We start from the raw sequence: 22,141 nt of genomic DNA on the forward strand, positions 1-22,141 counted from the left end.
GTATTGGACAATAAATTGTTCTTAGGTGTGACTGGGTGCATGAATGGTTGTTTCTTCCTGTGTGCCCTGCGATTGGCTGGGAACCAGTCCAGGATGTCCCCCGCCTACTGCCCAAAAGTCGGCTGGGATAGGCACCAGCAAGCCTGCTATCCTAGTGAGGAGTAGCAGCGATAGAAAACGCATGGATGGGTGTAATGCAAAAAAAAAAAAGGTATTGTCCTTCTGCAATGTTGTTAATCCTCCTCTCCTGTTGGTGTCGCTAACAAGTTCCAGGCATCGCAGTACAGCACTGCCCGCGCCGATATAAACAGCACCTTGATGCTAACTGACGAGTTAAAAAAAAAAAATCGGAAAATTGTAATGCACGTTGTACGGGTTCCGTGCAGTGTTTCTGTTCCACGGAACAAACCGAGGTAAGATTGCTTGTTTTACAAATGGTGCTTTGTGCTCATTTGTAGTGTCAAGGAATCTCTGCGTTGCAAAAAGCCAGTGAACTCGCGGCAAGCTCTTTAGCTAGCTGCTAACATCTCTCGCCAATGCTGTTAAGTTTTGCTCGCTAAGTAAACGTGGCGTTTAAAGCTGTGTTTGCCTGCTAAAAATTGTGTCAAAAGAGTTCTCTTGATTTGGTTTGTGTTGCAAAAAACACATCTCGATTGTTGGCTTCTGTGATTTTTGTTAAATGTTACAGAGGGGTGCAAAAATGTTTAAATGCATATCGCTTTTATTAAGCCATAAATAGAATTGTATACACACGTGGAATTATTTATATGCTTTGCATGCTTCTCAAGAATTTCCACCCTTCCCCTGTCTTTGCAGAAAGATGCAGTGTGGCTCCACTTTCCTACAGCGCACCCAGCAGAAGGTTCATTGACTGAAGACAAGGTACTGTGTGGAAATATTTAAATTTAGTAATATTTCAGGCATCTTCTAAATGCGGGAGGTTATTGTCGTGCGTAGGAGTCGGACGTTGCCAAGATTGCCGAAAATTATTTTTCTCTTGATTTTCTAGAAAACAGTCGTTGTTAACACTTTTAACCATTTATTTGAACGCATCATACTGTCAAAAACAAAAGAACTCTTTAAATAAACTGCTGTTGGTCAAAACCAGGGGTCACCAACTCCAATCCTTGAGGGCACCTATCCAGCATTTTTTTTTGTTTTCAGTGTAACCCTCCTCCCCTGCACCTGATGCAAATTATCATGATCATTTTGGTGCTCCTGAAGAGCTTCTTGATGAGCACATCCTATGAATCAGGTGCAGTGGAGGAGGGTTACACTGAAAAAATGCTGGATAGGTGCCCTCGAGGACCGGAGTTGGTGACCCCTGATCAACACACTCTTACAAACTGGCCCCTGTCACTCATTAGGCCATAAAAAGCACACATCTCAAACACAAATGCATCCGTATGTACAATAACCACACTTTACTAGCCAATATACTGTAGAGTTCATATTTAAGGAAGCCATTTTGTGTTTTATAGTTCTAACACCTGGTGATGGCTCATCAAAGGCCACTAGTCGCCATCATCACGACGTTCCTCTGCGCCACTTTTGGTGGTTTTCTTGTGTGGCGAGCGCTCAGCACCAAAAAGAAGCGGCCACCTTCCGTCCAGAGGGAAACTCCGCTTCCTGTTGTCGACCGGCGCTCCGTATATGAGGAGATTGTGGTGGCTGAGTATGAGAAATCCCGGGCGGATCCTCCTGTGTGCATCCCGTCCACTGAGCAACTGTTAGCGGTGACGCCGGTGACTGTGAGCTCCCGGGAAGAATGGGGACAGCAGTGGCCGGCGATGAAGGAGGACCTGGCCTCGGTCCCGGTACTGGGACTTGACTGCGAATGGGTAAACGCCAAAGAATATTAAGAAAGCTTAGCACAGGGCGAGGGAAATATTCATTTCTTAATTAATTAATCCACGAAAGAAGACTCATCTTTATGTTGAGGCATTATAAAATGATTCCAAATCTCTGCTTTACTTTTAGAAAATGATGATTATCGGTAACTCGTATAAATATTGATAGCTATTGATGATTTGTTTTTACTTATGCTGAAAGTGACTCATTTAAATTAATCACTGTCACTGATAGCTATACTGTACATGTTTAAAAAAAATGGACAGACATTTAATTAACTTTTTTCCCAATTTTCTCATGTGTTGTGGACTAAACCAGGAACTAAGTTGTGATAAATGTTAAGCGTTTTCTGTACTGCTAGTTGGAAATAATGTCCTAGTTTTCAACATGGGAATAGATTGGAAGTTGTTGTTTTTTTTAATTGTTTTGTTTTTGTTTGGTAAGGTGCAGTCAAGTTATTACAGAAATGATGCAATTTTACGAGAAGTATGTTGCAATTTAAGCAGGGTTGATGCAATTTAGAATTTTATTGGGAGCAAAAGAGACAACAGTAACAGGGAAAAGCAACAGTTTCATGAGGAAAAAAGTCATATCTTTACAATGTTGATTGACTTAAAATTATTGATACATTTAAAATTAAAGGCAACTCTTTAAAAAAAAAAAAGTTGTTAAATACAGTTTCACCTGAGAAAAGCAAGTGCTTTGCTGGAAAGGTAATAATGCATGTAAGTTTATGAAAAATAAAAGATATCTAACATTTCCAACTTAACTCTTCTTGACAGCAATTTAAAAAGAGGGAGAGAAAACCCACCAACCGGTTTCAAGCATCCTTTTCTCCACCCATGCCCATAAAAGAGAAAATAAGCGTAGTTGACATGTATGACATTTCTTAGTAGCATTTTCATTGATTCAATGGCACACTGTGTTAATGCGGTTTGTCAAAACTCCACACAGAAATGCCACAGCAGCTGGAATTTCTTTCGGATGTGCTAACCACTCACACGCCGAGCCGCCATAGATTTGCATCCTAAATTTGAAAAAATAATTTTGAGAATGATGTCCTCATTTTACAATCAAAATGACATATATTGATTTTAAACATTCACAACCTATTGAGGTTGAATAATTTTCCATGAAAATGTTGGTTACAGCTGGAAAACCTTAAAACTCCATGTGAGAAAAGCCCACAGGTTAATTTAAAAAAAGATGATAACGTTCAAGTCATAATTTCATACTGTATATACAAACGTTTCATTTTGAGGGTTTCATTCTGAGTGGCTTGTAAAACGGTGACTGTTTGTTCTTTGCGTAGGTATCAGTAAATGGTCGCGCCCAGGGTGTCTCCCTGCTCCAACTGGCATCTTATTCCGGACGATGCGTGCTGATACGGCTCCCGGCATTTGGCGGAGCGCAGCTCCCACCCGACCTGGCGGAGGTCCTGTGCGACCCGCGCGTCCTGAAGGTGGGCGTCGGTTGCCACGATGACGGCAAGCGACTGATTCACGACTACGGTTTGACGCTGACGTGCACAGTGGACCTGCGCCACCTCGCCCTGAGACACAAGTGAGGCCCGTTTTTTTTTTTTTTTGGCAGTCACCCGCCACCTTCGTCCCTCCTACTCAAGTGTTTGCGGCTTTTTTTTCGCAGACAGGCGCTCGCGAGTAATGGACTTGGCCTGAAGTCGCTAGCGGCTGATGTGTTGAACATTTCTCTGAACAAGTCGCCAGAACTGCGGTGTAGCGACTGGGAGGCAGAGGAGCTGACACCGGAGCAGGTTCCTACATGCAGTTATTGTCGTTATTATTTTATTTTTTTAAATCTGCCAAGGAATTTGTTGTCTTGGGCTAGTTCAGGCAAAAACAGCTTAACTCTCTCTTGAGTTTTGTGCTGGCTAGTCATGTCTACAAATGAAGGCTTTTTATTTCCTGTCTTTTAGCTAATATTAGGTAAGGCCGAGTACTGATACCAGGTATCGGTGCAGATACTAGCCCTATTTCTTTTGTCTAAGATGATTGTGTCGGCCCTAAAAAAAACTGTCTATAGTCTGTACATCGTTTAAAAAAAAAAAAAAAAAGTAGCAGTAGCATATACAGTTATCAAAAACAATTAAATAATTTTGATATTTCGTATTTTATTTCTCATTTTTAATTTTGTCTGTACATTTCTTTTTTCTTTTTTTTTAATTAGAATCATGTAGTTGTACATAGACCTTGTTAATGATCCACAAGGAAACTCAATTATATTTTGCCAAGCCCCCCTAGGAAAGAGAAAACCTTGCACCCCCCCCTCACTCAATGCACTCAGCATGACTATGAATTAGATTATTATCTATAAATATTGTAGAAGTATACCTAAACCTGTATTCTTTTTAGCATTAACAAAAGAAAAAAGCAATATAAATCAACTTTCAACAACTGTTTGACTTTTTACACGTATTTATGGGTTACAGCTTAGTCTAAAACTGAAAAAAAAAAACAACAATTTCACATCACAGACACAAAGCCCCCCCATTATTTGAGAAGCACTGGTTTATACCAATTAATATATCTTTTTTTTTTTAGGTGACGTACGCTGCCAGGGATGCCCAAGTGTCCATCGCTCTCTTCTTCCACCTGCTTGACCTCCACCCCGAAGGCCATCCCACCTCCACCAACGGGCTTTCCTACGCCGCGTTGGCCACCCGCTGTCAGGGCTTGGTGGACGTGCCCTTCAAGGGTCGCAAGGCAGACGAGCGCAGCGAGGATAGCGGCGGCGAGAGGACGAGGCGACAGCGCGGGCCCCTTCAGGGCACTTCCTCCAGCCCCGAGAGCCCGGCGTCTGGAGATCAGCGAGTCCCGGACCCCAGGAAGAACAACAAAAGGAAGCCGCTTGGCGTGGGCTACTCTACCAGGTGAATCCCGACGTGTGCTTTGTTTTCAAACGTGAAAAAGGACCATGAAGTCAAGCGAAACGCTTTGTGTTGCGCCGCAGGAAATCTCCGCTGTACGATAACTGTTACCTGCATGCCCCGGACGATCAGCCGCTTTGCACGTGTGACAAGAAGAAAGCCAAATGGTACCTGGACAAAGGAATAGGAGGTACAATTTGTCTGTTTACCACATTGCTATTCTATATATGGAGCGTTTACCTGTCATGTTTGTATACTTTTTTTTTTTTTGTAATCGCCTGAGACTCTTCTCTCTTTTGCTTTCTCTGGTCCATGTTTTATTAAACTTGGATACCATATTTGGTACGCACCATTTCGCCAAACTTCACAATGATGACTTGAATGCTTAACTCATTCAATCTCATAGACGGATTTCTACATCTTTACGTTTTTAAACATTCAATCCCAGGTACTAATTTATGGCTAGTTTTTATCAAATATTAGGCTAAAACAGTGTCTCATTTTTTTCCCTGTGGAAATAAGTACTATAAGCCACACAGGTTTAAACTGCAGCAGCAAAAATTGAACAAAAAAAAACAAATTGACTGGGATAAACCTGGACTATAAGCCGCAGGTCATAACATTAGGTGTTTATGCAGGAAGATAAGAAATAAATGTTTTGTTTTTTTTAAATTGCCTGCCTACAGCAACATCCTATCTTCAAAAGACTGAACATGCCTTCACGTTAAGCACCAACATCATTCTTGAAAATAGATGGATATTTTCAACATAACACAGTTAAATAGCAGTTCAAACTCCAAATCAATAGTTCTAAAGCGTCTGTCTTCCTTTGTTTTATTGATTATTTACGGGAATATATGAACACATTGCGCATCATTCATATACACAATCATAAATACAATCATATACTGTACATCAAATTTACACGTCACATGTATACAAGATCTTATTCAATTTAGACAGAATTTTTACCACTTTGAGCACACACAATGATTCATTGATCTTTTTCAGTTCTATTTCATAGTTGTTCCATAAATTGACACCTTGAAGAGATACTGTACACACATTGGCTTGACTGCTGGATTGTCTCCTGGTGGCTAGCAAAAAAAAAAAAACTGCAGATAAGCCACAGGGCTCAAATCATGAGAAAAAAAAAAAAGTTGCGGCCTACAGTTCAAAAAAATGCGGTAAATAAATCAAGTAGCCAGGATGGAATGTCTGAGACTGTTGAAAGACGCGCAAAAATACGTCTTTGGGATTGAATGATAGGCCAACAGACTGATGCTAATTATAGGGAACAACCAGGTAGAACGCGTGCTGTCATCTATGGTTAAATTACGGATGCGGCGCTTGTGTTCCAGTGCTCCAGAGCGAGGATCCTTTTGTTGTCAGGCTTCTGTTTGAGCCGTCGGGACGTCCGGACTCGCAGCAGGACTACTACCTCATCGCCAAGGAGAACCTCTGCGTGGTCTGTGGGAGAGCCGACTCCTACATCAGGTTCGACTCTTCCGCCAAAAAATACAAATGATTATAAATAAGATGAATTAAAAACAGGCTCCTAGCTTTTTATTTGCACTCTCAGTTCAACTTTCAATTTGAGGTTGGGAATAGGGTATGAAATTACGGTAACGCCTGAGTTAGGGTTTCAAGTGAAGGCTTTGAGCTTGAAGCCAGCGTTGGGGTTATGAATGATGACTCAAGCCAGCATTAGGGTTTTGAGGGACCGCTGGAAATTAGGGTTTGAAATTGCAGTTTCAACATAAAGCTGCATTTTAGAAATACGGTTTCAAGCCGCTGTTTTGGTTTGAGGGTTTGAAAATTTGGGTTTCAAGGCCAGGTTATGGTTCTTAAGCAAGAGTTCATACACACTGAGGATTTTGGACTTTTAGGCTGGTGTCACTGTTGAAAAATGGGGTTTCGAGACTGTTAGGGATCTAAGTATTGTTTCAAATGAGGGTTTAAAATTGCAGTTTCAAGCCAGTGTTTTGGTTGGAAAAAATAGGGTTTTCAGTGACCGGGTTATGGTTTAAAAGTTGGGTTAAAAGCACACATGAAGCCAGTGTTTGTGTTTAAAAAAAAAAAAAGGGGGGGGGGGTAGTCAGAGTCAGGGTTTCATGTGATTGTTTGAAATTAGGGTTGATAATTGCAGTCCCAAGCCAGACATTTTTTAAAGCTAACATTCGGGGAAAAATAGGGTTTCAAATGTCTATTTCAAATTTAGCATTTCAAGGCCGGGGTAGGGTTTTAACCCACAGCTAAGGTTTCAAATGAATTTTTCAAACAAGCTTTTAAAAGCAGCATTAAGTCTTAAGAATTGTGTTTCAAGCCATGGTTCGGATTTCAAGTTAAGAATCAAGACTTTTATCACCATGTGCATAGTAATAATAATTCCACAATCGAGCAAATAATAAAGTAGGCAATACAACTGGGGGAAAAAAAAAACAGTAATAGAGCAATAAGGGAAGCCATAATGAAGCACTAATAAATGAATAGACTCACATTCTGAGCATATCGAGTAATTGGAGTGGAAGAAACTCTACATATGAGGACGGTAGTGCAAATTTGATGTATTTAGCAGATTTCCTGTTACTGTTGGGAGTTAAGATTTGAAGGTAGCATTGTAGTTTAAAATAGGCCTCTGAGTGAGATTTGGGGTTTTGTGTGACTTTCAAGGCAATATATACAATAGACTAAGCTTTTTTTTTATATTTAGTGATGTTATTTTGAAAGCCTCAGCATTGACGTGCTGACCAAGCACTAAGCGCTCCTCCCCTAGGAAGAACATCGTCCCTCACGAGTACCGCCGACACTTCCCTAACGAAATGAAGGATCACAACTCTCACGACGTCCTGCTGCTGTGCACCAGCTGCCACGCCGCCTCCAACGTGCACGACGCCTCCCTCAAGCAGCAGCTGGCGGACGACTTCGCCGCCCCGCAGGGCTGCGAGGAGGGCGTGCGGACCCTGGAGGACCCGGAGCGGCGCCGGGTGCGCTCGGCGGCCCGCGCACTTCTCGCCGCCGGCGCCGAGCTGCCCGAGTGGCGGCGGGACGACCTGCGAGAACGCGTCAGGGACTTCCTGGACGTGAGGGAGCTGACGGAGGACGAGCTTCGGCGGGCCGCCTCCTTGGAGACCAGGTGAGCCGGGGTTCAATTTAGGCTACCGGGAGGGTTGAACTTGGATTAGTTTTTCTTTCGGGTCGACTCGGGTTTAGGATTTCAATTTTCAAGACGGGGTGAAAGTTTTGACAAAGGCGCGCGACGCTCTCTCCTCAGGATTTCAAACGAGGCTTATGTGCCTCACGGCCTGAAGGTGGTGCGCGCCTACGCCGAGCGAGGCCCGCGCGGCCTGATGGAACTGGAGCGGCGCTGGAGGGAGCACTTCTTGACCACCATGCGCCCCAAACACCTCCCGCCGCTCTGGTGCGTGCAGCACAACCACCTCAAGCTGCTCCGCAAGTACGGCGACAACCTGCCCATCAAAGTCAACTGAGCGGCGGTGACTTTGCCTTTTTTAAAAGACGGAGCCCGACAAATGGAAAGAATTTACCAACAAATATTTTTAATCAGGCACGCAACAGCTTGCTCTTAATCTTTAAGTATTGCAGGTTAGCGGCTAATGCTAACGAGGGTCATCCTTAATGTTTCTTGTCGCTCTCGCCCGCTCCCCCCCCCCCCCCCCCCCCTGTCGTCTCGCTCAGTAGATCAAGTAAATCATTTGAAGATTTTGAAAATCGTGACCGGGAGCATCTCTACTGTTTCTCAACCTTAATTGTCTTTTGCAAAATGTCATCTTTTTGGATCCCTATTCATTGATTGGCCGATGAGATTTTAGCCATCTCTTGCAACGGATGGGTGGGCTGGTGCTATTTATTTATTTTTTTACTCCCACCCACTTCCCTCAACTATTGCCCTTTCAAGTTAATAGATCATGTTGCAAAAAAAAAAAAAAAATCTCATATTTGATCCCTTTTAACTTTTCCATAGGTGAAATTTTGCCCAGAGAATTCATGGGGGTGCGTCTCTAATACGACATGCTTCCTATTTTTTGTCACTCCCACCCACTTATTTTTTTTTTTTTTTTTGACTGTTAGCCTTGTCAGTCAAGAGATCAAGTCCCACTCTAGGAAATGTGAGCGTCTTGAATCCCTGCTAATTTATTTCAAGATGAGGCTTTGGAAAGCTCTCATATTGGGGGCGTGGCAACACTAATGTAAATAAATAACTCCTATTGTCCAGTTCAGTCAATAGATTAAGTTGCGCTCTTTAAAAGATTCTCTTTTGTTTTTTTTCGTGCCTTTAATTTATTTCAAGATGAGACGGTACACAGAAGCGGGCCGAGCGGCGCTAAGCGCTAGCTCGTGCGTAAAACGGCTCCCTCCCCCTCTTTCCGAGGTCCATGTTTTAGTGGGCCTCCCAATCCCGATTTTGCCCAAACGCACCGCCGGCTCCTTCAGCGTGACGACGACGACCTTTGAAAGCGGACAGAAAATCCGATCTTTGTGTGCAAAACAGTCAATAAACTTTGTAATGAAATTCCAAGACAAATGGCCACATTCACTTTGTTTTAATTATTTTGTACAAAATCACAGTTTTCATAAATAGAATGTAAAAGCGGTAAAAAAAGAAAAATGGGATCCATCGCTCGAGGCGATCACATTTTTTAATGGTTGTTTACAATCCGAGCTATGCTGGGTTAAGGCCTCTAGATTTTGGCATGAGAAGGACGAGTCCCCGGGACTACTTCCCAAAGGGGACTGGGCGGGTGGCGTCTCAACGGTCGGACAAAACGGACCGTTTCAACGACGGGCACGCGAGGCGACTCCTTCCAGGACTTGTGTTCCACTGATGCCGTTTTCTTTTTACAAAAGTGGCGGTGGCAAGGAGTGAGTTGTCACTCTGACATCTTTTTTTTTTTTTTTTTCCCAACTGCATCGCCATCAAAACCTCCAGTAGAAACCCTGGATGATATTTCTGCCCAAGGTTTTGCGTCAAGTACTGCATATTATTACTGCAACCATTCAAAAAGTGAAAAGTCAGTCCTGAAGGGTTTTGTCCAAGTCACACAGAGATTTGTTTTTTTTTGCCTTTTTACGTTTTTCATATTCAACCATTTTTTGACAATAGGACGCAAATTTTGGGAGGGAATTTAAAAAAAGATTGTCACATTAACAACAGCTCCCAATTTACCGATAGAAATAAGGTTTGTTTTGGTTCCTGATCCTCACCGGTTTAGTCCAAGTTTCTAGACAAGAAATTTAGAAGTCACTTGGGTCAAGTCCACCATAAGTTCCGTATGACTAACCCACATAAATCTTGCATGACACTTAGTCCAGGTCTCAAAAGAAAATATCTGAGTCTTGTGCTGGGGTCTTAACCAAAGTCCAGTGATTACTTGTCTCTTGCAAGTCCAAAGACTCATTTAGTCCAAGTCCTGGGGGGGTAGGTTAAACTCTCATATTGTCTCTAGTCATTCGGTTCTAGTCCACTACAACTTTCCAAATTACTTTGTTTCATGCAATTACGTCATTTTTTTCACAATCTCAAAATTAAGCTGTCCTCAGTTATTTGGTCTTTTCGTCCAAATTTTGTGTCAAGTGCAGAATGGTTTCTGGACATCAGTTCACAACTTCACATGTTTTGTCCAAGGTTTCTCACAGGTCCCTAAACATTTTGATGTCATGTAAATGTTATGCTAGTTTCAAATAAATCCAAAATTAATCCTCTCACGGGAGTCCTAAAGGTGTCTTTTTTTTTTTTTTTTTGGGGGGGGGGGTTCTTGAGAGATACCACGTCATTTGATTAGACTTTCATGCAAGTGCTGAGTCTTTTGGTCCAAGTCTGTAATAAATAAATCCCAAGTTACTTGTTACAGGTCTCATTCAAGTCCACTTGTCCGCATCTCTGCAGAAAAACCAAACTGAAGTGACATCATCCAACACCAAGCAAGACCCTCTCGTCCCTCTGTCTTCTCCTCCTCGACATTATTGCTTTACAAAAACATCCAACGTTGTTCTCGTCTCCCTGGAACAGAAGACCGCCACTTTGTTTTTCACAGCTCGGGCCACGAAAAGTCTAGTAATGGTCCGGGTTTCCCGAAAGGACCTGAAAGTTGCTGGTGTGTTTGTGGGGGGCGGGTTTGACGAGTTCTTTGGAGTTGGTTTGACTTGAAACATTGGCACAAGTTATTAAAATAAGTACCCTGGAAGCTTGGCACTGCTGGGAAACCATTATTTAAAAAAAAAAAATCTACGGAAACCATAGAGCTTCTATTTTGTTTTTCAGCGCAAAGGTACACTGAAATGTAAGATCTAACCCCTAAGGAACTATTAATAGTGCTTTTACTTTGTCATGTTTCCTTTTTTTCCCCCCTCAATCAAAATGAAGCCAGTTAGCATTTTCGATTGACAACCCAAAAAATAAGTGGCTCATCTATTTTTTTTTTCAATCTGGCACAAAAAAAATGCTACAACACCCTTTTCATAGTCTCTTTTCCAAACTTCCAGGTCACAAAACTACAACCCATTTAAATATTTTCCAGAGCCATCAAGGTCATCAATTTTTTTTTTTGTGAATGATTTTTTTTTTTAATCCAATTGCCAATTAAAAATGAAAACACTGAATGTTACATGGGTTCAAATCTTCCTGGCAGGCTTTTGGTTGGCTCAGCTGTGTGTTCCTATGTCCTAGCGGAGCCTCACAGGTGACCCCCTAAGGCGCTGGTGACCGACTGGTCCGGGGTCCTGCTGAGTGGTCCCGCCGCTTGTCCCTGCAGGCGCTGCAGCTCCAGGATGCTGTCGATGGCGCTCTGCAGGTGTTCGCTGAGCACGCTATCGTCCTGCGGCGGCGCGTCCAGCCTGAGACATTTCACCCTGGGGGTGTCCCGCGGAGTCGCTGCCGAAAGGAGGTTTTTCTTTCTGGATTCCGCTCCGTTGGGGATCTTGTGATCACGCCGGGTGTGCAGCGACGCTCCGTTGGAGAGCCGCCCCGCGCGGTCCCGCTTGAGTCCCGTATCACCGAGCGAACTGTGCACCACCTTGCGAGAACCGCACTCCTGCTTAATAGTCAGCCTGAGAGCCCCTCGTGAACTAGAGTGGTAGGTCTTCAGTCCAGGCGGGCGGTCTGACAGTCTGGTCCAGACTGGGACCGGGGCCCGGGGTGCTAGCGGAGGCTGCGAGGTCCCCGAGGAAGATGCGGATGAGGTCAAGGACGTCAGGAAAGACTCTGAAATACCAATCGGAGTCCTTTAGGATGGACGATACCAATACTTTTTCTGATCAAGTCAGTCCCCTGACCTGAACCCAATTGAGCATGCGTTTTTTTTGCCGAAGACAAAACTGAAGGAAAAAACTGGCGACCGCTGCACCTGAGTGTTTATCAGTAATGTTTCACACCACTAACCTGGGTCTCTGTGTGCCCGCCGCCTATCCTCCCCCAGGGAAAATCGCTCCGCCTGCAGGAAGAGACGCTCCAGCATCACCATCTCAGCGGACGGGCTCTCCTGCTGCGGAAAACGGTTCAAACAGTTTTTCACCAGGTAAGGCACTACCAAATAGTCGTGATGTTTCTCTTTGCTTACCCATGTTTCCCTGACCAGGAGCTGCCTGTATTTGTTCACCATGTCCTTGGTGCGCTTCAGCAAGAACCCAGACACCGTATCGAACTCCTGGTCCACTGCAGGATGAACCACATCGCAAAGAAATTAACAAGTGCTATTTGTGGGAGATACGGAGCGAATCTACTAAAGCAAAAGTAATTGACTCAAAAAAAAAAATCCTAACTGCCTTGTAGCAGTGGTTCTCAAATGGGGGAGGGGGTGATTGAAGGCCCATATGCGAGGGAAAACTCTGAATGCGCAATTATGTTTCTGACTGACCTAAAGCTAAATCCTCCTGAGAGGGCGGGTGTCCGGCGCAGACGTGGTACGGCAACAGGCGGCGGGCAGCATCTGTCAGGGTGCAGAAGGCCGGGCCGGTGCGCGGGTGCTGGACTGCCAGGTGATCCGAGCAAAGCAGCTGCTGGAACCTGAGGAACGGATACACAATTTCGTCTCTGAATATAATAAAATAACTACATATAAATTTACGAATAACATTTGTACTAAACAATAATAACATGCAAATAACTATTATTACTATTTTTTTCTGTTTGAGTATGAAATGTCCGACTGCATTTGAATGCACCATATGGCTCAACCTCACGTTAGCAGCTAGCAAGGACTTGTGCCGTATCATACAATGAAAAAGTAACGGACAAACGGGTTCTTAGTGTCATTGTCGGCGACTGAACATGATTCTTTATTGGCCTTGTGTTGATGTTGGTTGCTATGTGTTTTGGCGGCGACAATTTGGCGGACAATAAAGGAGAACGAGTCACGCTAAATGGAACGGAACAACGCTCTGAGGTGATACTTCAAAATAAAAGCATGGTAAGGCTTTTTATTAAGGTGAATGTATTATTTGCTCTTTTTTTAAGTAAGCCTTAGAAATCCACAAACTCTGTTCGGCGTGGTGATTGTCCCGTAAGGATCATCTGTAAAGTCTAACGAAACCTGGCACTCTTGAACACAAATGAAATGTTATTCAAAAATTATTTTGGCAGATGTTTAATTTGTAGTTTATAGCGATTCCATGCGTTGACATGATGCATAAAGTCACAAACAGCAATACGAAATCACTATATTTTTTAATCAGTTCACCTGTCGAAATATTGATTAAAATGAAGAAAAAGAAAAGAAGACTAGCCCACCTATGATGACGAGTTGCTGGTGTTAGAACTTCCTCCGGCTGCTGCTCCACACCTGCCAGCTACGTCACACAAATGCCAAAAGTATGATTATGGAAGCAATGTTAATATGTGACATCATTTCCATTTTCCCCACCTGCTGGTTTTCTGACCCGGGGCCACCCTCCCTAGGAGCTGGTAGTCCGCCCTGGTGGCGGTCCTGGGTGCTGGGATAGGGTGAGCGGACCTCCAGAGTCAGCGCGTCGCTCTCCGCGATCAAGGCAGCTGTCGGTGCTGACGTGAGACACAGAGTTGTTTTTGCACGAAATTCAAGGTAAATTGCATTCTCTCTTGATTTTAAGTCTGGAGATTGACTCAGCGTGAATGAGGATAAGTGCTATGGAAAACAGATGGATGGATTTGAAGCGAGACTCACTGTTTTGTGTGTGCTGTTGGACAGCGTTGTCCACCCCCACTCCAGCTGAGGGGTCCGGCTGCTGTTGAGGCACTGGGATGCTGGGGGCCAAAAGAGGCTCAGAAGACGGGTCCCGAGAAGGCGTCCCCACACTATGAAGGAACAAAGGCTGCGAGCCCTGGAACTGAAGGGGGACGTGGTACTGCACTTGCTGCGGCGGGGACGCGCCCTCTAGTCCTGGAAGCGGGTTTGAATCGGGGAACGCGTCCTGATCCCGGAGCAAAGGGGACGAGCCCAACAGGGGCGTGTCCTCAGAGTCGGAAGGGACGGGCGAGGCGTCCGACTTGGTGGTCGCCGGCTCGCTAGCTTGCTCGATGTCCGCCGCAGGTGTTAGCGAGTCCGCCGGTACCGCCGGCGCCACTCTAACCAACAGCTCAGACGTGATGGGAGAGGCCAGTGCTTGCTGGGGTACAGACAAAAGGTCAAATTATGACTTCTTCTTTTTTCTTGTAAAATGCTACATTTTGCAATGTCTGTTTTGATTTTGCCAAATATTCCCACGTTTTTCCTCATAAAATTACTAATTCCTTGTCAAGAATGCATATTTTAACTTGCGAATATAAAATATGTAATGTAAACGTAGATTATGTTTACTGGTAGATACTGTAAATATAAAATTATAAATGGAGGTTCTGACCTGTTTGAGTTGTTGCATAAAGTCCGGGTTCTCACTGAGGGACTGGGCCACATCCTCAACCACTTGGGCCACGTCGGGGGCCGGAGGCAGTTCCGGTTGGGGTCGCAGGACGGCCTCCGCGGGCGGCGAGGGGGCGACGGGTTGCGCCGACGCCCGCTGCTGGATCACCTGAGCCAAGTGCTACGTGGGCACAAAATTACAACTTGACGTTATTTCTTAGAATTACAAATACATTGTTCTTGCTGAATTTTCTTTTCAATCATGACGAAATGACTAATGTTAATTCATGTAATTTTTTTGTTGTAAATTGCACACTTTTTTCTCAACAGATTTCGCACCCACATTCCAATTTTTCGTCCCAAATTCCCATTTTTTTGTAAGACTTGTCAATTACTCTTTCATCTTAAATTTATGATTTACCACATTTTACTAATCTGATGTCATTTCACCTAAATTCTGAATTTCTCCTTGATTAAAAAGGTAATCTAAACTTTCTCACGTAACAATTAAAGCTGATTAATAAAAAATTCCCAAATTTTCCTTGTAAAATGCCAATTAATAAATTACTTTTTTCTCACATACCATTTTCTAAGTACAATTGCAGCTTTACTCATGTAAAATTCCAACATTGTTTCCAAATTTAAAAAAAAAAATCAAAAATTGTAAATTACTCATTTACCCTTAAAATGTGTTGGATTGTAATTTATCTTACCGAAAACTTTCTCCTCCCAAATTTCCAATTTACTCTTGAATTTTTCACATAATTTCTCATCCAATCTGTCTTTTCAATTGCGGTAACCGCTCGACTCACAATTAATTCCAAAGTGCTCCAGGATTCAAGAATGCCTCCCAAACTCGTGAAGCCCTAGCAAGATTGTATTTGTCACCTGTTGATGGAAACTTTCTTCTGTGCCGCTCCTGTCCTCGGGGACGCCCCTCTCGGGGAGAAGCACCACCGAGGCGGTCCGGAGGCCCAGCTGGGCGTCGGTGACGGCCGCCTGCGCGGGCTGAGCTGCGAAAGGCAGGCCCTGCACCACCGAGGGGGCGTTGACGATCGAAATGGAGGCCAGGTCGGAGGGGAGCACCCCGGAGCCGTTGATCAAGGTGATGTGGTTACCCAGAGCCGGCCCGTGCACCAGGGCGGCCCGCTGGCCTTGCCCGCCGTTGACGTAGCTCCCCGCGAGCTGCGCCGGCATCTGGAAGACGGTCGGGGAAAAGATGGCGGCCTGGCCCAGGGCGAGCTGCGCCGCGGTGGTGAACACGGGGCCGAAGTTGAGTTGTCTCTGGGGCACGGTTAGGATCTGCGAGCCGTCCACGATTTGCCCGCCGAAGGGGGTCCCTTGGGGACCCGGAGGGGCGGCGGTCAGCAGAGGGCCGGCGGCGGGCTGGGTGATGGTAACTTGGGACTGACCCGGGAGAAGGAACTGGTTTTGGCCTTGAAAGAGTCCCTGAGGCTGGAGCATGAAGGAGCCGCCCTGGTTGAGCAGCTGCAGGCTGACAGGTTTGGCGAGCGGCTCAGGGGCCGCCGGGGCCGGCGCCGAAGGCTTCTGGGACAGGAGGATATTTGGCGAGGCGGTCCCGGGAACCAGTGCGAGACCCGGAGTGGGTTTTTGCCCTGACGGCTTGGGGCTGATCTGGACCAGTCTGGGCTGGATGCTGATGGGCAGCTTGGGCTGGATGGGGTGCGGGGCGCGCTGCAGGACTATCCCCGGGGCGGGGGCGACCAGCGGCCTTACCGTTTTATGGAGGATCATCCCCGAGCCCTGAACCAAGGAAGTCTCCGGCGAGGGGGCGGGGAAAATGTTCCCGGGTAGGAGCCCCATCAGCTGAGGGGGCGGGGCGGGTTTTAGAGAGGGGCAGCCCGGCCCCACGGCCAGCAGGGAAGGCTGCGGCGGCTCCACGGCCGCCTGGGTGTCTCTGGGCAAGGCCGTCACCCCGGCCTTTGCTACAAACGGCGCCGTTAGGACAGGCGGGTAAAGCGAGTCTCCCGTTTGGGCAACGGTCTGCTCCGTAATGTCGGCCTCCTTCAGGCTCTGCTGAAGGATGTCGCAGCAGGCCTCTTCCTCTTTCTCCTTCGCCACTTCCTGGTAAAACAACACCGATGAACTCTTCTTGCCTTTTCTTGACCTTTTCAGTTTGCTTAACACTTTTTCATTATTTTGCCGCGTGAAGTTTTGAAACGTTTTTTTGTCATTGTGTCACACTGCGAAACTATCCTGATGGCTATCCCATCATCAATTTTCCGCGTAATTCTTCCAATTCACATCCAATCTCAGCAAAATTCACACATTGTAGGCTGGTATTTTTTTCTAACTTTTAAACCCCAAAAAAATTCTATTCATTCACAGTAGGAAATTTAACATGGAAAATTGATATTGCGTCCCTTTGAAATTCTTCACGTTTCGCTCATTCAGTTCACCTTGGGAACAATTTTACACTTACCAAAAAAAAAATAAAAAATCCCATGTTGAATGACAGTCAACAACATAGTGTTGCATTATTCCCCCGTGGAATTCAAAACATTCAGCTCACTTTGGCATCAATGTTGCCAAAAACATCCATGTCACAAAAATTTCCACATTCCCCTTCCACGTGATTAGACCCTTGTGCAGTATTTTGATCATTTTGGGGACATTTTCTTCCACACCATTCTCACAATATTTTAGCCAAAAGATGTCACACTCCAGGGTCTGTCATAACAAAGTGTCCATGTCATTGTGAACTTTGAAATGTTCTCTCCATTTGGGTGAAATTTCAGCTCCCTACTGTCTTTTTTCAATGCGTTCCCTTTGCTGTCAACTGTCTTTGGAGTAAAGATCAAAAGATTGGACGAAATACTGCACAAGGGTTAATATCATTCATACTCACCTCCTCCTTGGACTGGCATCCAGGTCCAATCGGGGACCTCTCCTGCGGCACCTCCTCCCGCCCGAGGTCATCTGCACCCTCCGGGGATGAAAGGAGGGCCTCCTCCAGGAAGGAGAGATCCACACACCCGGGAGGCGGCGTACTTGGGGAGCCTCCATCATCCCCCAGCAGTGAGACGGGACTCTGGATGACACGCACAGATTTACCATAAGGTGCTTGTATTTATTTATTTATTTATTTATTTATTTATTTATTTATATTGACTCAATACTCACCGGTGCATCTGCGAAGAGGGATGTCTCCCCAGAGGAGGCGCTAATGAGCAGGTCTTCGGTCTGCAACTGGCGGAAGGAAATACAGTAAGATAACGTTTTAAAGCTAAAATCGAAAGCAAGCAGTGGTAGTAAAGTTTTTTTTTTTTGTTTTTTTTACCTCAGCCGTCCCATGAAGGAAGTCGTTCAGGGCTTGGGGGTCACTAAAACATAAGAGTCCCTAATTTGATCTGAGCATACTTTTTATTGGCAAAATCCCATTTTAGTATTTTTCCGAGTTATGACTTTTGACACACAATAATGCATTAGTACACTTTATAAATTGTAATAGTATGACTTCAGTGTCGTAAATTTGCTCTCACAAAATACCAAGATTCAAAAAAATTTTTTTTGTGCTATTTTATAATGTATCTTAAGCATCCAAACTCACCACAAAACATCAAGAAGACAAGTCCCGTCTTCATCCTCCATGTCCACTGTGTGAGGAAGATACCACATATTAATACGATCAATAAACCGGTCTGTGAGAAAAATGTTTTTTTTTTATTGATTAATTGATTCGTTTTTGCACTGGATTGACAAAAAAAAATCCTATCCGTGACGTCATCGCCCATCACCGCCAAAAGTTAAGCTTCTATGTCAATATTATTCATTAGTTGTGATAAAAGTCACCGCCCCCAGGACCCCCCCACCGGTCCTCTCGCATGGGTGCACCTACTTCACTGGCGAGAGGCTCCATACAGAGCGGTCGGTGCGAGTGCAGGTGGCCGCCTCATGGGGAGTGCCGGCCGGGCTTGATCGTCTGAAGGAGTCGGTGGCTGCTGGAGGAGGACGGGGAGGGGGCGGAGGAGCACTCCTGGCCGAGGAGGATGTGGCGGCTGCGGGCAGACGGCGGCCGCTGGACCATGGCTGCTGCGGAGGCTCTGGAAATAGAACATAGTTCAGTGTACCCCCTCATTTACAAAAAAAAAAAAAAAAAATGGGGAGGGGGTTGTTTACCCACCGAAAACCGCATTAGGACATCACGCCCCCGTTTGCAAACGACCCCTTATTTTCAGATAATAATGTTGAGGATGTTTACAGGAGAATTGTTATCAAATTACGTTTTTTTAGGGGGGGGGGGGCGATGGTGATGTTGTGATGTGAGAAATGGGAGTGATGCTGACAAAAGATGCAGCGCGTGGAAGCGTCGCGGCCCCGCGGAGCACGCGAGACACGCACGCTCGCTCGTCGTCTTCTGGTAAAGAAGCGAGTGAAGATGGGGAGGGCAAAAATGGCAAAAAAAGGAGAAGACTCACCCCTTCTTTGTGCTTTATTGTCCTGTCAAGCGGGCCTCTGCGCCATCGATTCTCACTCAGGGCTCCTTTCAGATGCTAAACGCAGGAGGAGGGGGGGCGTGGAGTGTGTGTGTGTGTGTGTGAGGGGTGGGTGTGCAGAAACAGACGTCAGGAGTCGATCGCAAGACACAAAGGTGCAGGGGGGGAAAAAAAAAGCACATGGATGTTCCGTGAACATCAGCAGGTGACAAGTCGAAAGACGGCCGCCTCCTGAGCTCCTTCAGTCGGATGAAATTTTAAGTCGCTCTTCACTCATGGAAAGCTCCGCTCCATAACTCAAATATTAATAATAATAATGCAAATATCGAAACCCGATTGTTTTTTGGATGAACAATTCAAAACGTTATTCGCGATATTTTTCAACTTTTCTCGCAAAATTCCCCCAAAAATGTTTAAGAAATTATAACTGTATAAATTGCAATACAACACTTTATGTAGTTATTTTACTTTCATAGATAACCTTACTGTATTTTTCTTAATTCTCTACTTTTTTTCCAAAAGTATTTCCCAACAAAAATCCCCTTACATTTCCACTTTATTATCCTGAAATTCTAAGATGTTTCTTTTAAATTTCTTAAATTGACCCAACGAATTCTCATCAATAAACAATATAATATTGGAAATTAGGCCTACAAATAATATTACAGCTTTTCTCTAAATCCGATCTTTAACACAATCTGCTTTGAGCATGAAACCCAATATTGGTTCAAGTACAATCTGCTCAAAAATCCAGTGTTAGTGTTTAATATTGCAAGAGTTTACAACTTTTTTTCCACGTAAATTTTCCCTTATTCTTATTTATCACTTTTACAATTGATTCTTCCACTTGTTTCCTCATTTATTTGCTCACAGGATACATTTCTGCAAAAAAAAGGTGAAACTCAGGTTGCACCTTTTTTTTCTCATAAATTAAAAAACTTCTAAATAAACTTTCTTGTAAAATTACTAGTTTTCTGAAGCTCTAATTCAATAAGTGTACATATTTTTATTGTAAAATGATTGCTTTTATGTAAAATTCAGCTGTTCCTGCAAATTCACATTTATTCACCTTAAATGAAGATTTTAACATTTACACGTCTTTCAGCCAGCAGTTATTTAATTCCCCGAATTCTTTTCATTATTGTAGAATTGCTTGTTCATGGCTTTGATCACTTAAACTTCCAAATTGATTCTCAGAAACTGCATTTTTTTCTTCTCACATTCACATGAAAAACACTCTAAAGACAACTGGCATTTTGTAACTGCAGCATTCTTTCATTTAAAAAAAAGATAATAGCGACTTATCCAGAAGGAGTCAAAGCAAATGTACAACAATTGTTTGGTAATGTAAATGAAACGTTTATTTGTAACGCAAATCTTAAAATACAAAATATGCCTTCGTTCAAGAGGGAAACAACAAAGGGGAAACAACGCACACTAGGGTATAAGAAAAGGAGGGGAAGACGTGCCCCTTCCCCGCATCAGTTGGCAGCCTGCTGGGCTTGACGGCGCAGTAGCACGTAGATCTTCTCCTTGATCCAGTCCTTGTTGTTGGGCTGGTACGTCTGCGTGTCAGCGCGATACCTGACCAACAAAGTTCATGTTACATGCAAAGTCAACATAGTCAGTAAATTGCCTATGATGGCCAGAGGAATCGGTGAATTTGTTAATGATTGCGGCATACTTACACCAGACAGCTGAGATCCGCCAAATCGTCGATGAAGTCGAAGAGCTGGCTGATGTCATACGTGATGGACGGACTGTTGGGGTTCATCCTCTTCAGGTGCTCCTCGTACATCTTGCACACACCTTTTGTGTGAGACACAAAGGTTTTACTACAATGGACACTTTTTTTTTTCAAATGGTTTTACAACACATTTTATGGCAGTCGCTTTACCTTCCATGCATTCATTGACAGACTCGTAGTCGGCATACGTTCTTCCTTCGGGCCGCTTGGTAGGCTGCACCAGCAGGATGGTGTGAGACTACAAACATTTAACAATAAGCCAAATGTTGTCATACACAGCAACACTCAACGCAAAATACGGCACAAAAAAAAACAAGCTGACGCAGAGAACTGAACATTATCATATCAGTAGAAATGCAAGCAAAAGTGCAGCGTTAATAATGTCAAATTAATGTCCGGGAAAGTATAATTAAGTGGCTGGATGAGGAAATTCCGCATGATTCTAAACTGCATGCGTAATGGTTATCGTCCAATAGATGCCATAAATTGAAATATATATTAGATAAATAACAAAAAGGAAAATATAATTTTGGCAAACATTCTCTACTTAAGTGATATGATGACTATGTGTAAGGAAAACTATTAATAACTAAACGCGGAATCGCAGTTTCTGTGAAGAGTCGCCTGCTCCCCGTGTTTATGCTAACTTTTAGCCGAGAGCTAGCAATCTGCGCCGCTTTTATTCATTCAAACTACCCACTGCGTAGTCCCCAGCCATACGCTCGTGGCTTCCACTTGAAACAAAATTTATTTTAGTGAGCATCCCACTTACCATACTTAAAATTTGGTTTAGGGTCGGTTTAGTAAAAAAAAATTGTCGATCCGCGTCGAGCTTCAGCCAGTTGTCTGCCTTGCTTGGACGAGTTGACCTATGCACCGGAAGTATAAGGAAAAAAAAAGACTGAGAATTGTATATTTTTTAAAGATATTGAAATCAGTTTGAAATTGAATACTATTTAATTGAATTTATATTTTCAATCGTAAAAAAAAAATACGCAATATTTTTTGCCCTAATGCCACGAATTGAGCGCTGAACCAGAAGCCAAAAAACGCACTTAATTTTAATTTCATTCTAATAATGCTCGGATATATTTATATCAATATTTATTAACGGAACAAGTATATAGAATACGTTCAATATTTTTTGTGTAAATGACCTTATAAATCGTTTTACAACCAAAAATGCAATGCAACGTTTGAATAATTACTCTGTAACTGTTTATTGAAGAAATAAGTCAAGTTTTTTCGTAATTGTTTAAGTACAGACAGTTTTGGGGTTTTTGGATTAAAAATGAATTTAAAAAAACAACAACAAAAAAACACGCTCTAACGCGGAACCAAATCCCGGAAGCCAACGTGCAAGGTA

The 22,141-nt window shown here is 43.9% G+C and overlaps 3 protein-coding genes and 1 long non-coding RNA gene across 5 annotated transcripts; 2 read left to right on the top strand and 2 right to left on the bottom strand.

Moving 5' to 3' along the window:
* The first annotated feature begins 243 nt into the window (after positions 1-243).
* On the top strand, positions 244-10,456 carry exd2 (exonuclease 3'-5' domain containing 2). Its single transcript, XM_088433814.1, has 10 exons — positions 244-413; positions 817-882; positions 1,482-1,841; positions 3,164-3,414; positions 3,499-3,625; positions 4,413-4,741; positions 4,822-4,928; positions 6,100-6,235; positions 7,515-7,874; positions 8,013-10,456. The coding sequence occupies exons 3-10, from the start codon at positions 1,497-1,499 to the stop codon at positions 8,227-8,229; spliced, it is 1,872 nt and encodes a 623-aa protein (XP_088289940.1). The 5' UTR covers positions 244-413; positions 817-882; positions 1,482-1,496; the 3' UTR covers positions 8,230-10,456.
* On the bottom strand, positions 9,289-18,210 carry LOC148412766 (BRD4-interacting chromatin-remodeling complex-associated protein). Of its 2 annotated transcripts, none has more exons than XM_088433813.1 (13): positions 18,143-18,210; positions 17,873-17,915; positions 17,716-17,781; positions 17,441-17,623; positions 15,460-16,656; positions 14,573-14,752; positions 13,897-14,338; positions 13,618-13,754; positions 13,485-13,543; positions 12,613-12,761; positions 12,316-12,410; positions 12,138-12,237; positions 9,289-11,960 (listed from the first exon to the last, which is right to left on the bottom strand). In XM_088433813.1, exons 1-13 carry the CDS (start codon positions 18,208-18,210, stop codon positions 11,434-11,436), a joined length of 3,246 nt encoding a protein of 1,081 aa, XP_088289939.1. In that variant the 3' UTR covers positions 9,289-11,433. The 2 variants fall into 2 exon arrangements, with proteins under 2 accessions (XP_088289939.1, XP_088289938.1); XM_088433812.1 differs by having other exon boundaries at positions 12,138-12,240.
* On the top strand, positions 12,932-14,427 carry LOC148412767 (uncharacterized). The gene is made up of 3 exons (XR_015867833.1): positions 12,932-13,164; positions 13,653-13,794; positions 13,921-14,427. It is a non-coding gene; the product is annotated as an uncharacterized LOC148412767 (long non-coding RNA).
* A 2,153-nt stretch (positions 18,211-20,363) lies between the features above and the next one.
* Positions 20,364-21,647, bottom strand: LOC148412768 (enhancer of rudimentary homolog). Its single transcript, XM_088433351.1, has 4 exons — positions 21,548-21,647; positions 20,926-21,013; positions 20,717-20,837; positions 20,364-20,612 (listed from the first exon to the last, which is right to left on the bottom strand). The coding sequence occupies exons 1-4, from the start codon at positions 21,548-21,550 to the stop codon at positions 20,510-20,512; spliced, it is 315 nt and encodes a 104-aa protein (XP_088289477.1). The 5' UTR covers positions 21,551-21,647; the 3' UTR covers positions 20,364-20,509.
* Between the last annotated feature and the right edge of the window lie 494 nt (positions 21,648-22,141).

The sequence above is a fragment of the Hippichthys cyanospilos genome, chromosome 14 (genome assembly GCF_059441005.1).
Source record: "Hippichthys cyanospilos isolate Australia breed blue-spotted pipefish chromosome 14, RoL_Hcya_1.0, whole genome shotgun sequence".
NCBI lineage: Eukaryota > Metazoa > Chordata > Actinopteri > Syngnathiformes > Syngnathidae > Hippichthys > Hippichthys cyanospilos.

Bases quoted from the DNA above. Each gene is read 5' to 3' on its own strand.
- exd2 (XM_088433814.1), top strand. From the start codon at position 1,497: ATGGCTCATCAAAGGCCACTAGTCGCCATCATCACGACGTTCCTCTGC. The intron at 4,929-6,099 runs GTACAATTTGTC...CTTGTGTTCCAG, and splicing joins CCTGGACAAAGGAATAGGAG to TGCTCCAGAGCGAGGATCCT. The intron at 6,236-7,514 runs GTTCGACTCTTC...CTCCTCCCCTAG, and splicing joins AGAGCCGACTCCTACATCAG to GAAGAACATCGTCCCTCACG.
- LOC148412766 (XM_088433812.1), bottom strand. From the start codon at position 18,210: ATGTGGTATCTTCCTCACACAGTGGACATGGAGGATGAAGACGGGACT. The intron at 14,339-14,572 runs GTCAGAACCTCC...TCTGTACCCCAG, and splicing joins TTATGCAACAACTCAAACAG to CAAGCACTGGCCTCTCCCAT. The intron at 13,755-13,896 runs GTGAGTCTCGCT...GTCTCACGTCAG, and splicing joins CCAACAGCACACACAAAACA to CACCGACAGCTGCCTTGATC.
- LOC148412768 (XM_088433351.1), bottom strand. The intron at 20,838-20,925 runs GTAAAGCGACTG...CTCACACAAAAG, and splicing joins TGTCAATGAATGCATGGAAG to GTGTGTGCAAGATGTACGAG. The intron at 20,613-20,716 runs GTAAGTATGCCG...TTTGTTGGTCAG, and splicing joins GCGGATCTCAGCTGTCTGGT to GTATCGCGCTGACACGCAGA.